We start from the raw sequence: 14,715 nt of genomic DNA on the forward strand, positions 1-14,715 counted from the left end.
ATTTCTTTTGTTCTATGTGTTTTAGGAAGCTGCTTATTATAAAAGTCATTTTATGCACATTTTTGGGGTGGTGATTATTAAAATTTGAGGAAAATTGCATCTCTCGACTTTCTAGGTTGCCTACCGTAAATTACCTTAAAATGCATATACTGAGAGTCCTAAAGCAAAGTTACATAAATCTAAAGACTTGTCATTAAAGTAGAATTTAAAAATTGTATAAAAAAAACGGTAACCTCAAAATCTATCTTATGCTACACCGAATATAATTTGGAGTACTTTGGAGTACTTTATATATTTATATATATTTATATATATATATATATATTTTTTTTTTTTTTTTTTTTATTGATATATAGATATATAGATATACAGTAGATATATAGATATAGAAATAGATATAGATATAGATATAGATAATTTACTGAATAGGCTGTGTTGTGTGAATTTAAACTTTTCCACAACTAAGATAACTAGAAAAAAAAAATCATATTTGCCCAGCTCTCCCACCCAAGAAGAGTAATCTTCCCAGGCAGACACTGTGATCAACCACACCAATAATTAATGGGTAAATGAAAAATGAGATGAAAATGAAGAATGAAGTCTTAATATGATTATAAATACCAAAGTGATGGTGTAACATCTCATATAACTGTACTGCCCTAAAGACAATACTGAGGAACAGATGTGAAATTCTGTCACAGACACACACACACACACACACACACACACACACACACACAACACTTGAAAGAATCACCTAAATGTAAAGATAAAGCCTCCATGACATGTGCTGATTCTCACCTGCACACACTCATAACAGACACACATGCTCCGCTCTTAGAACTCTCTGGGCTTCATTCCTTCGATTCATAAATCTATAGAGGCACCTCTTTAAGCCTGGACACTATTTACCTCTCTGCCAAGGCCAATGTTTATCTAACACCTTGCCTCTCCACATCTGCAAGTGATTGGGGCTAATGGTTTAAATGAAAGAATGTGAACAAGGAAGATACGAGGAAGATGTCACCTGGTCACTATCCTGGTCAGGAAGGATCATTAAAGACAAGGGCAAGCAGTCAGCCATACTAACTTCCCATGAAGATCAATTTCACGCAAGCATCAGCCTCAAGTGTTTTCTGAAGGAAAGTTTCCTGTAGGTCTATATTGTACTGTACATTGTTTGTCCTTACTGTCACAAAAAAGAAAGCTTTATGTTTGGATCTGTCAGTCAGTCATGTAAGAGATGAATGCTTAATGCACAACATTAGCTCACTGACACAAAATGTTGTCAGTCAACTCTGATGCACTCAGACTGGAGCTTGACACAAGTTGATGATGTCATTTACAGGTTCAGTAGACGCAAAAAGAAACTGGCACTGTTTCCAAATTCCAAATCTATTCCAATTACATATTAGAATATTTATTATTCACTTAGGAGGATGTTATCAATGGGCAATGGCTCACATTTGTTATACTGTAGGTAAAACTTAAGTGTTCAACTATAAAGATAACTATAAGGATAAAGATACCACCGTCCACAACAACAGACAATAATGGTTTGTTTATAAGCATGTGCTGCAATTACATGCCTCTTTGAATTTTTAGCGTTCATCAGCTGTAAATATGTCATTCCTCTTTGTTGTTATTGCTATCGTTGTGATGTTAACTTAACTCTTCACATAGTATAAGAATGATTTATCTTTAATTATCTTCTTTAAACAGGTCATTTTATCTACTGTACATGTACATGAGAACAGGCCTTTCGTATTTCTTACTGGGAAATTTAAGTCTCCCTCATGTTTCCAGAAACCTCAAGCTGCTCTGTCTACCTCCTGTCCATGCGAACTATGAAAAACATGTCAGTATCTATAACCCTGGGTTATGTAACACCTGTATGTAATCATTGTAGTATTTATACCAAGGGTCTCTGTGGTGTCTGCTCTGAGGTTTGTTAATAAACTATTTCTTGACTTGCGCAATATGACTCGAACCTGAGATGCAACACTTCCACCTAGAGGCCGAAAACCACACCGTCAGTCAATCTTTGATAAATGGCAGGTCACATGCTCTCTCTCTCTCTCTCTTTCCAACACCTACATGTTCCCTTAGAAGGTGGAGAAAGGTGGAGAAAGTAAAGCCATAAGGAAAGTGTCTAGTCATGGCATGGATAGCATTCCAGAGCCCGGCTCCTCCATGCCGGCAGAAGGCCTATTTATATTGACAGGATGAGGCCCGGTTGCAGTGGCAGAGGGAGAAGGATGAGGCTTTGCATTTCCAGTGTGCAACCACCACGTCTGTGGAGTCCAAGTGTGTGTCCGTCCCCTTTCATTATGCAACCCCACGTGGGCAGAAATCCCCGTTTACTGTTGCCTCTCTCCAGCTCAACATCATACCTCCTGTTGCTGGGGTGGAAAACAGTGTGTGTTGTACGGATCTGAGCACACAGAGATCTGTGTTTATGCACACAAACTAACAGAACATTAAACATCTGAAGCCAGGCTATAAACCTTAAAATTGTCAAAACCTTGAAAATTTGACACTGCTTTTACACTGGGTTAAATTATTGCTATACCTTTTCCCTCAGTTCCTTATCATTTGTATAATAACAACTGGTAAGAGCAGGTTAAACTGACTTTCCGTGCTGATCCAGACTGGTTTATACTGGTTAGAGCTGGATTAAAGCTACTAAACTAAGCTGTTAACGACAGCAAAACTAAAACCAGTTTCATTTTTTGTCATTAATGCATAATCAAATTAATTTACACTTGCATTAAAGACAAAAAAATTAAGATTAAGAAGATGTTAATTTCATGTCTCAAATTGTAGAGTTTTTTTATGTGAAGATTCTATACACTGTAAAAAATATATATATATATCATGGGTCTTGTAATTTTCATTAACAAAATAAGGTATATTAAATATAATAAATTTCAATGTATAATATATTAAATTAAAATAAGGCATATAAAAAATAGTGCTTATATTTCATTAAAGAAATTGTGATTTAGGATTGTATAGAAAATATTGATGACTTTTTACTAATAAAACCAAGAGATGTTTTTCCTTTTCCTTTTTTTAAAGGGAATTAAATCAGTTTTGAGGATTACATTTAGGAACTGATTAAACAAAAAAAAATTATGAAAGAAGGCTACCTATTTATTTTAAGAGAATTAGCTCAATTTTGTAGTTTTATTTTAGAGGTAATTGTTATTTCCCAACATGCTTGTATGCTGGATATAGAGAGTCAATTTTTTAATTAAATTATATTTTATGTGTTTTTAAGTGAAGGGAAAGGTCTATTAATGTTTAATATTCAGTTATGTTTGACATTTGAAAGAGTTTCTGTTATGTACAAAAGAACTCAATGTCAAATACAAACACTCACTCAAAATCACAGACTTTTGAGATCATCTTTAAATAAATGAGCACATTTCACTCATTTTAATAAATACTTTGTGTCATAGATTAATTAATTTAGATTTTATCATTTTACATTATTTATGCAGGTAGATTCCATTTTTAAAAAAAATCAAGCCTTAAAAACTACTCAAAAATATTATGTGTAATATTTTTACCATCCTTTTTTTAAGTAGATAGCTCATTCTATTTTTTTTTACAGTATTTTAATAACTGTCATTCACATTTTTGAACATAGACTTTATAGTACACGATCCAAACTTACATTTTTATAATTCATGAATGAAAACATTTTGTAACATGATTTTGATGTACCATTTACATGCTGCAATGTCTGATTTTAAAATGGGTTTAAAGGATGAATTTTGAGATTTTAAGTTTTCAGTTGATATATAATTTCTGATGATTTCTAAAATGTGATAGAGAAAAAGGCAATGAAGAAGTCTTTTTTTTTTTAAACAAAGTTCAAAACTCCTGTTATAATGTAGATTTTTGAGGGTGCACACATAAATGAATCTCTTACTTTTCCTACATAATTTAAAAAAAAAAAAAACATTGGTAAAATATGTATTTGGGAGTCTTAAACCTTTCTAATGATATATAGTTTGTCAAAATTAGATCTGATTTAATTGTAATATAGTGAAGTAAATGTAGGCGTCCCGTTTACAGGACGGGGTGACAGTTAAAGGGTTAAAAGCTGTTTATCCACTGCTCACTTTACAAGTTTGTTGTCAGTATCTGTTTATTTCAACTTTTGAATATCCATGGGGATTTTGAACAGTGGAAACAACAACAACAACAACAGACTTACATGCAAGTAGAAACATGCCAATAGGAATTACATTTGACTGATAGCGACTACTTGTTCTAATAATATTTTATTATAACTCAGTGTTATCAATGGAGTGGAGGGATCAGCTGTAATAAAAATGACCTTTTAAACCACTAAGTCAAGGTGTTGAGTTGCACTTTTAATTTTAATGAGAAGAACAGGGCTAGCAGATTAACAAAAGAGCTGGAGAGTTCACAGACCTTATCGCTTCTTACAAGACACACTGAGCTCGAAGACACCAGCAGTTACTGGAATGAAAACGTCTACTGAATGCAAGTAAACATCCCCACTCAAACAGCAGCTGCACCAACATGATTCTTAAGGTGGGTAATGGGACCACACAGGCATTCTGTGATCCGTCTTTCACCACTAATTTCCACATTGGACACTATGCCCACACACAATGTGGAATATCCCACTCGAGTAGCAGTTCACCATCAACAATATCTCTGAAACATCTGCACACACATAACATGCTCTCTCAGATGATCTCTGCTGATCTCTGCTTAGTGCTGCCATCTCAATAATGTGAGCTGGAAGCATATAGGTCAACAATGCTGAATTTCAATAATGCAATGTCCAAATGGAGAAAATATGGTAGATCTAGTATGACATCTGAGTTATTTAGAGCATCAACAACAGCTTACATTTATAGAAAGCAGAGCCATTGATATGTTTATGTTCAGTGCCTGAATTATGGGGGGTTTGGAAGGGCTTTGATTCCACTAATTAAGACTTCTATTATATGTTTATTTATTATATGTATTGGACAGTAAATCTACAAAATATAAGTCACTTTAGTTGTATATAGCACAAAACATATCAAGATTTGCATCGCACAAGAACCTCAAAAATTACTGACAAAAATTATATTTAAAAGTCAACTCTCCTGAAAGGCATTCAGTAATTCACACACTCCCTTTGTGTTTGTGTTCCTCTGGAACCTTTGCAGAAATCATTCTGAGTTTACACAGCACTGAGGAGTCACTCGCAGGGGGGACTGAGTTTGGCGCCGCACCAGCAAGACTGCAGTGGCATCACTAAAAATAGCATCTGTGTGTTTGTTAACTTTCCAGTGCTGGCAGGGAACAAATATCAAATTCCTGAATCACCAAGTAAAAAGGGCACTCATAAATGTCTTGCTTACTGTAAGATCTCATTCACACATTTGCCAAATAAGACAAGGGTGTTGATCCAGGAACATGTTGTACTTGGTGAAATCATGCTCGCCCAGTAAACAGAGCAATCTAGGACGGGAACAGCTAGTTTCTTCCTTGCACGGGCTTTTGACGAATAAACAAAAGAACAAGTTCACTAAAAATTCCTAAAGTTTCCTCATAGTTCTATTTTATACCCAGTATGTTTCCTGCAGTGCAACAGCTGAGAACAAGCAGAGAATCAAGCATTCCCCTGAGAATTTTCATTTTCTTTTTTACGTTTTATTTCATGTTATTTCATATTACCACAAAAACAAGAAACCACCTTGTGCTTTAAAAAGTCCCGAACAAGTTGCTAAAAAAAAAAAATTCATTTTAGACAACACAACCCAAAGTTAAGGGGTACTGGTGATACCTGAGTAGCATAAACCAGGTTATCCTACCTGACTAGTGGAAGGGGGTTTCCAGTCACTCTGCATTCAAGGCGGATAGGGCTTCCTTCTGCTACTTCCTGGCTCTTCAGTTTCTGGGTGAAGCGTGGAGGGCTCTTGGGTCCATCTAGACTAACCCCTCGACCCTGATGCTCATCTGAGCCAACATCAGCCCGAACCTGCTGCATACTTTCCTGCTGGGGCTCAGAGGAAGATGAAGAGGAAAGAGGTGGCTGGGCCTGCTGCATGGCCAGCCGCTGGCTCCTTGGAGACAAGTAGCCACTGTCAGGTGAAGAGGAGTCTTCATCACCTTGCTGGTCCACACGAGTGGAGCCTTTGAAGATGGAAGAGAGCTCTTCAATGAAGGTAGCAGCTCGGCTGCAGAACTCAGAAGTTGAAGCAGCTCGTTCATTGAGCTCCAGGCCTCCGTGGACCAGCCGGGGACGGTCCTGCTTATATACTGGTGTGATGGATTTTTGGCAGACAAACTTTTCGGGTGATTCAGGAGCATTACAGAGCTGGTTAGGCCTGCTGAGCGGCATGCTCTGATTGGATGTGACTTTACCTGATTTGGTGTCAGTTGACTGAGATGCTGAATCTGGAAGAATGGGGTCTTTGGTTTCTGAGTAAAGGGGCAGGTGCTCTGTGGGAACGGGGGGTTCATCTTGGTCATTTGGGTCACCTGCGTCACTCATTGCTTCTCGAGCCAGGTCCAGACTGAGGCTGATCTCATCCTGGCTCAGGAAAGCAGAAAGTTCTGGAAAGTCCCCGTCCCCACTCTCTAGCTCAGCCATTGAGTCCAAGTAAACCTCACCATCAAGAGGTGGCAACAAAAGCATGCTCCCATCCCCCTCCAAGGACACGCCCCCTGTAGGACACGCCTCTTTCATCAGCAGAGAGGGGGGGAGTGTGTCATTCCAGCTCCCGTCCTGCATCCTGCAAAACACAAATCACCAAAGAGAAACGTGAGAAAAGATTGCGGACCCTATTTTAAATGTTTTCATAAAGATCGGGAATATCAGAATCAAAGACAAGCAATTTCTGCAATATATACCACATTCATGCACTTAAATTAATACACTCACACCGGAGACTGATTATGAGCAGTTGTCGTATGATGACTCAGGCTGGCATATTTTGGGCACAGCTGTCTGGCATTAACAAAGGCTTGTCATGAGGCCCAACAAGGCATGAGTGCCATCTAACACTCATGCTGACTTTATCTCTTTTATTCCCTTGTCTATCATTTACTCTTCACTGTCCCTACATCAATCTATATCTATTTTTCCAGAGACGTCACTTCACCCTGCACTGGAGTAATGGTTGCGGTTTTGCCACCATGGGAATAAATTACATTTATATATTAATATAAATATATTAAAATAGAAAACTGTTTTTTAAAGTTTTTTAAATTGTAATAATATTTCACAATATTAAAATCTTTGCTGTACATTTGATCAAATAAATGCAGTCTTGGTAAACAACTCAGTGAGAGACTTCTTTCAAAAACATTACAAATTCTGATATTGTATATGAATAAAAATGACGTTTGACAAATTTATGTGTAGAATTTTTTATGTAAACATATAAATAAAACATATAACAGTATTTTGTGTATGATGGTAGGCTTCAGGAAGGGTTTTAATGTTCCATAATGACATGCTTTATGAATAAAAACAGATTCAGCAAATATTTACAGAATACAATGCTTGGTCTTTGGTTGAGTCTCAATTTAAATAAATAAATAAAATATTTAATCCAACCTCCCAAGTACACAAACAGTATTGTTGGATATCAAATGGAAGGATGCATCCATCTGATGAAGGGACCTTAATTGGTAGGATGTTGCACAACAGGTTAAACTTATTAAATACATTAAAGGGGTCATATGATGTGATTCCAAATTTTCTTTTCTATTTGGAGTGTTACAAGTTTTTGGTGCATAAAGAAGATCTGTAAAGATGCAAAGACTAAAGTCTCAAATCCAAAGATATATTCTTTATAAAAGTTAAGAGTCAACCACACACCCCTAAAACGGCTCATTCTAACAGCTGTCTCACAGACTGTCAATACGTTTACATATTTAAATAATTTGCCACTGATGATTAAAACACAAGTTTTGAGCAGTGTAGAGTAGTGCTTGTTGTTTGTAATTCCTCCGATCACAAATGCAGACATGGTTTTATGTTTATGCGGCGCGATTTGCAATGCAAGGCGTTAAAGACAGTATAAGTCATTATGTGTAATTATGTCCCCACTGGATGCAAGAGATGCCTTGTTTGTAGTGGGTTTTATTGTTTTTGTCTTGTCATGCCAGTATGGAAATGGATGTAACCTTTCTGTCAAACGCTTGAGGCATTTGGCCAATCACAACACACTGGATAGCTGGCCAATCAGAGCAAACCTTGCTTTTTAGAACGATGAGCTTTGTAAAAATCATAGAGGAGATACAATAATGTACAGTATGTGGAAAATAATGTTTTTTTTTTACCTTAAACCGCATAAATGCATTTCATTACACCAAATAATGTTCTATAGCAACATAATATGACCCCACAAGTACAGATGTTACAGTTGATGAATAAATGTAAATGAATGTTTTAGAACTTATAGAAAAATGTTGTTTTCATTTACAAATGGCTTTAAGACCCTATGTGGATTTGACTTCTGTGAAAAACAAATTTAAATCTGACAGTGAATGATGTTATCCTGCATAAACTGTGGAGAAGATCCTTCACCATAATTCAGGGAAGGTGTTTGGTCTGACATACCACACATTGGTGAAACATTAATATGAGACAGTGTCTGCAGCATAGCCAACCCTTCAACCAACAGATCAGGTCTCTGAGAAAACACACCTCAGCTCTGAATACGTGCAGAACTGGGAACTGGCTGGTGTGTGTGAACGCTCCATGCACATGTCGGAGACACATTAATGTATTCCTGCTAACTTTATGACTGTAACTGTTTACACATGTATATTTATTATTTATGGCCTATTAATTGATGTCATATAGTACTGTATAATAACCATGTCTCCATGTTTTGTTATAGCCGACATTGTTTATGCAATGTTTGTGTAAAGTGACCAGGTGTTGTATGTAAAGGTACGTGACAGTGTGACTTTCTCCTGTCATGGCGTCCTGAAGGCCAGCTGTTGTTATTTTTAATCCTCAAGGGCTGCATTTCACAGCAGCAACCACCTCCCCACCAAGAGTCCTTTTTTTACACATAAGCACACACACACACTGCTTCTACATTATTCATGTGGAAATTATGGCCCCTTTATTCTGTATTGATGAATTATAGATGGCGGAATATGAATGTGACATGCCAAACAATTGTGAAAGCCAAGACTGACAGACTGACATGCTTGTTTTTCCATCTCTGATGCAAACAGTAGAATGATCTTTATCAGAATTAATTGTAAACGTGTAGAAGCATTCATCTGCTGCTGGATGAAATTGAATGAAATAGTGAAGTGGATGTAAAGCTGAAACCAAATATCTCAGATGATCATTCATTGAAAGCAGTTCCTGAATCTAATTATATAATTCACTTAAAGTCTTGAATATGCAGAATGAAACTTCTCACTTGTAATCTTCTACTTACAGCCAAAAGCAAAAAGTCAATGGCATAATGTATATATAGGCCTATTTAAAAAAGAAAAGCCATTTACCTTAAGTCAATTTTGGCAAATATCCGTCCCTGTCAGAAGGTTCCAGTGTTTCTGAACTTCTCTATCCAAGAAAATTAGAAAAGATGTACTTCTTTCTTCATGGAGTTGTGGGTCTTTTCTCTGCTCTATGTTTCTTTTGTCTTATTTTGCCGAGTGCTCTGAGGTGAGCCGGTTAGAGTGGCTGCAGAGTGGCCTGCTGTCCCATCTGTCTCAGGCCCTGACGCTTACTGAGCACCGCTAAATTTGGACCCTAGCTCAGGTTACACAGCAAGAGAGAGAGACAAGGTGAGTGAGAGAGAAAGAGAGAGAGAGAGAGAGAGAGAGAGAGCTCTGGGGTGTGTAGCATCCATGTGCCCACACCACATCAAAGACACGCATACATCATTTTCATATCCACAAAGGCATGTTAATGCATTTTACAGATACACACTTGAATGTTAGCTTCAAAACAAGCCAGCAAAGCCCTGTCTGACAATTCAATACGAATCTACAGGGTACCCAATAAGCACTTACAGTGTAAGTAAGCAAATAAACAACTGACTTTTTATTTATTTGCTTCAAAATTTATTTAGTGTCTTTATTTTTGTCCGTTTATTTAAGCACAATATAGCCTACATAGTAAAATTTGTTCAAAGAAATGTAATATTCTCAACGAATGACTCTCAATTCAGTCACAGTTTTGACTTTATGTTAAAACCCAAAAGTAGATTCAGATTGCTTAGAAAATTCTTTCATAGTGCACAAATTTGGTCTAAAGCACTGTTACATTTGAAGTAATATTCACTGTTACAAATCCATTTACGGACGTAGACATGACACTTTCAAAACCAATGCGTGTCAGTCACCAAGACTCTTAAATTAACCTCATATCAGTAGCTCACTCCCCAAATACACTGTTATCCCATAAAGACACCCTGCTATTAACAGAGTACTTTATATAGGAATGAGGACACAACAAACTGCTGCCACAAAGTTTACAAGCTAAAAGCTACAGTACATTGATAGACTATTAACACTGCTTACTGTCTATATTAATGATATAGCAAGATCATATTCTTTGGATTTGTGACACTGTCTGGATGACTAAGCTGTTGTTTTATGTTGTTGTTGAATTTAAGTTGTTATTCCCCGGTAAATAATTTTAGTTGTTAACTGTTATATTGAGTCACTGAGTTCTAAACAAAATGCATTATCCTGATAGATAGTAAATAATAACAGAATTTAAATTGTGGGTGGATCATTTCATTATCATGAAAAAACGAGAGGCACTTCACTGGTTTAGGAGAAGTGTTTGAGACAGACGGCAGATGTGGTCATGAGTGGTGCAGCAGGAGTCTATTTCAGGACACTTATCACATTCACTTCATAAACACTGACAGCACAGAGCTATTCCCGTTTCTCAACAATCAATGCACTGATTACAGTTGAGCCTCAATGACAAGAACAAGAAGATCTATAACTCAAAGTGCTGTTACAACACTGACTGATTCAGTGAAAGATGATACTAGAAAGATCCTCTAGTCTCAGATTGGCAGAATACCCCATGCATTTGTTTAACGGTCAGTTAATTTTAAAATGTGTTACTGAACATCTCATTTAAACTCATTTAGAATAAATAAAAAAATCTTAGCTACTAATCTCACAAATGTACAATTAAGAAAATATTCTGAACTTTTTAATAAAAACAACAGTATGTATTGCTGTATGTATGCCAAATAAAGGATATATTAAAAAGCTTGCAAATATTGTCCCATTTGCAATCTATAACTGTGTTCTGAGTAAACCTTGTCTATCCAGACCTTAGACAGGACAATCAAAGGTCTGCTCCATACTGTATCGTATTTAGGCAAAAAAAATCTCAATTTCTACTAAGATCAATTGTTTTTTCAATCAACCATGTATTGTTGTTCTTGGAAAATCTATAAACTAGGAAAAGTGGTCACTGGTTTCTTTGCAATGAACTCATAAACCTCTCTTTCACACCACTATCCTCTCCATTGCACATATTATTTGTATAGTAAATTATTTCCAATTCATAATTTGATTCACTAGAAATGAAACTAGTGGAAATGTTGATGACAGAACAAAATACTGAATTGTTCTGTGTTGCATTTATATCCAGTGTTAGGCATCAGATAAATCAGCTAAATAAAGTAGCTAGAAAGTGAATAATAAAAAAAAGCTATTAACACACACAATTGCATATTACACGATACAGAAAGTAATGATCTTTTTCTTTATGCAATTTTTTTCATATTTATATGGCGGGTTAAACCGAACTGAACTCGTAGTTGACAGGTGTCATGATGTTCACTCTTTTTCGTTTCGCGTTTTTTAAATCTATTTTAACCCATTTGTTTTTCCGTGGTCATCATTTCATTGATGTCCAGAATCACGTTTCATTGGTCACAATCTTTATGAACATGAATGTGTTTACAGTACAAACAAGAGTTTATTAATGTTTTAAATAATTTTCTCTGTACGTATATAGTTTAGAAGACAAGCTTGATAATAGAGTTTATCATTAGTCGTCATTTATAAGCATAGATATATTCTGTACATATCTATATATCTGGTTTATAAGTGCGGAAGTATTAATTTTACATTTAATCATTTGTAAGTGATACATAATTGTCCATGAAGGCGGGAACAGAAAAACTCCTTATATTCAGGTGTGCAGAATTATTAGGCAGGTTATCTTTTACAGATAAAATAAGACAAAAAAGAGATTTAACTCAGACTGAGATGTCAAAAATGAGTAAATCCCTATGAGAAATATTTAAATCCAATTCAGTACAGAAATTGCAAAGTAAAAACATGACCACTGGATAGCAAAAGAATTAAGAATTAATCTGTAGAATTAGGTGTAAAACCATCAGGAAACATTTTAGTCTCCAGCGCCACCATTTTCCAGAACTGCAGCCTGCTTTGAGTCTCCAGAAGAGCAGTGTGTCAGGTTCTCAGAGACTTTGCTTGGGTAAAAAATCCTGAAAAATGACCATCACTTAATAAGATGTAACTATGAAGTCATTTTCCTTATACCTTCATTACATGTGACTGTGACTGCATTCATAGATTTTGTGAATTAATAAATATAGTTGTGTTTTTGGAGAGTTTTCTTTTTTCATTATAATGTCAGGTCACATTTTAAACATCATGCCCTCAAAAAACATCATTTACTTTATCTTTTGTTAATCGGACAAATGTAACATTTCAGTCCACAACTGCTGAAACAACACCAAATGAACTCCAGATAATTATATCAGTAATATCATTTTATGTAGCTGTTATTTATTGAAGGCTGATGTCATAGTAAACAAAGTACAAACAGGTAGAGTCATACGTAACCTTATACTACCAGGTGTGGCATCCCTGCACTGAATAGAGTGTCTGAGGTTGATATCATTAGTTGACGGTGACTGTGTTGCAGCTGGACACTTGACTGCTGTCTTCATGTTTGCCTGAGTTGATCAAGAGGACATGCAAGTCTTGGGTGTCTTACCGATGGACCTCCGCCTCACTAAGTTTGTTCAGGTTAGAGTTCATCACAAGCAAGGCAATCACAAACAAGCCTATAAAAGACATCAGACAGGATGGCATTCATTAGAGCACTGACACACCTCACCCTGAAAGTACATATAAGTGCAGGAGTGGACTGTGATGTGATCCACTCTGTTTGTTGTTTATTAGAGTTCTAAGAGACATTGATGGTTGAACTGCATTGTTGATTTACAGCAAAAGAACACAAAAACTCAGGTTAAAGGTGAGTTTCTGGAGCTATTGTTATAGTGCCATACCAGGTACATAATTCATAAATGACTACACACTAGGTTTTTGGAGAGATCATATTGTCATATCACAGAGGTAATTGTGGCAGTGAACTGTTGAAGAGTGGTGTTTGTGGCAAATTTAGTATGTTCCCATGTATCACACTATTAATATTTTATGTCAGATATATAAAATAATATGAAAATAATTTATATTTAATATAAATTTGTCTTATATTTTAAACTAGTGTTTAATATAAAATGATTTGGATTCAATGTAATATGCTTGTGTTTAAAGTAAATAGCCAGCAGGGGGCACCATACGTTCTTAAATTTATAGCTACAGTCAGAATAAGAAAACTGCTTACCTAACAATGTGTTTGTAGAATTATATATATATATATATATATATATATATATATATATATATATATATATATATATATATATATATATATATATATTTATTTATAGATTTATAAAACTATTTTTTTCAGTGCAGAACTCCAGGCTCTTCTTATGAATCAACTCGCAGTCAAGGTAAATCTATAAGGTTGACAGCATAAGTTAGCCACTGTCACTAGTCATATTACCAACTTCATTCATTATTTAGATGTTTATTTGTACAGAGTTTCAAGATGTTGGGTCAGTCCATTGATTTCTCTTATTCCAACATCCAGAAACTTGTTATCAGTGACTTGCAGAGGTGTGTATCATTCACTAGCCCTTTAACCAGCACTAGATAGAGTATGTTGTGCACACAGTGGCTCTGAGCCTGAAGCGCTGCTGTATCATCTGAACGAGATCTGGAAACAGAAGATTCAACCTCTCGGCCTGGATCGGCTTTTATTTTTATATTTTCAGTTTTTATTTCGTTTAGTTTAAATTTGAGCAACCTTTGATGTGTGTTTGTCTTTTGTATTCATTTTTTGTTCTTTATATATTTCTATATAGCTTTGATTTATTTTTCAGTTATCCAGTTGATAGTTAAAATAATGACTTTTTAATATAATAATATATAATTACAGGTATAATTATAATTATGTAGTTATAATTTAATTATAAGTGCAAGTCTTTCCTGCAGCTATAAAACAAGTGTTATAGCAAGTAGAATGAAACGAAATGTTTTTTTGTGTGTGTGTGAGCTGTATCTTTAAGATACATTTAGTTAAAAACGATTTCAAAAGCCTAGGGTGCTGTCTTGCCACAACTAATGTTCTATTATACTAAAGAGTTTTTTATTTGTACTTGTTGGTATTTAATGAAGTTTATTTTTAATCAACATTCTTGTTTTAGCCATAATGGATCCTTCCCCCGCTGAGCTTGCTGCAGTTTAAGGAATGTGGTGGCTGTTATCAGCTTGTATCAGCTTGCGTATCAGGAGTCTGTCATAATGCCTTAAAGTGCTGCCTCATTAGCTTCTGGAACAGAC

At 35.6% G+C, this 14,715-nt stretch overlaps 1 protein-coding gene across 5 annotated transcripts in view; it reads right to left on the bottom strand.

Moving 5' to 3' along the window:
- Positions 1-9,745, bottom strand: part of LOC127983808 (palladin) — a 78,710-nt gene extending 68,965 nt beyond the window's left edge. For 3 of the 5 annotated variants that reach the window (XM_052586154.1, XM_052586157.1, XM_052586153.1), the window contains exons 1-2: positions 9,517-9,731; positions 5,850-6,773 (exon numbers count right to left, since the gene is read on the bottom strand). In XM_052586154.1, coding sequence (XP_052442114.1) covers positions 5,850-6,772 — 923 coding nt within the window. In that variant the 5' untranslated portion in view covers position 6,773; positions 9,517-9,731. Of the gene's footprint in view, positions 1-5,849; positions 6,774-9,516 lie in introns of all 5 variants that reach the window. The other 2 variants (XM_052586155.1, XM_052586156.1) reach the window with 2 other exon arrangements.
- Positions 9,746-14,715: the final 4,970 nt, after the last annotated feature.

This window comes from Carassius gibelio, chromosome B20 (assembly GCF_023724105.1).
Source record: "Carassius gibelio isolate Cgi1373 ecotype wild population from Czech Republic chromosome B20, carGib1.2-hapl.c, whole genome shotgun sequence".
NCBI classification, from domain to species: Eukaryota; Metazoa; Chordata; class Actinopteri; order Cypriniformes; family Cyprinidae; genus Carassius; species Carassius gibelio.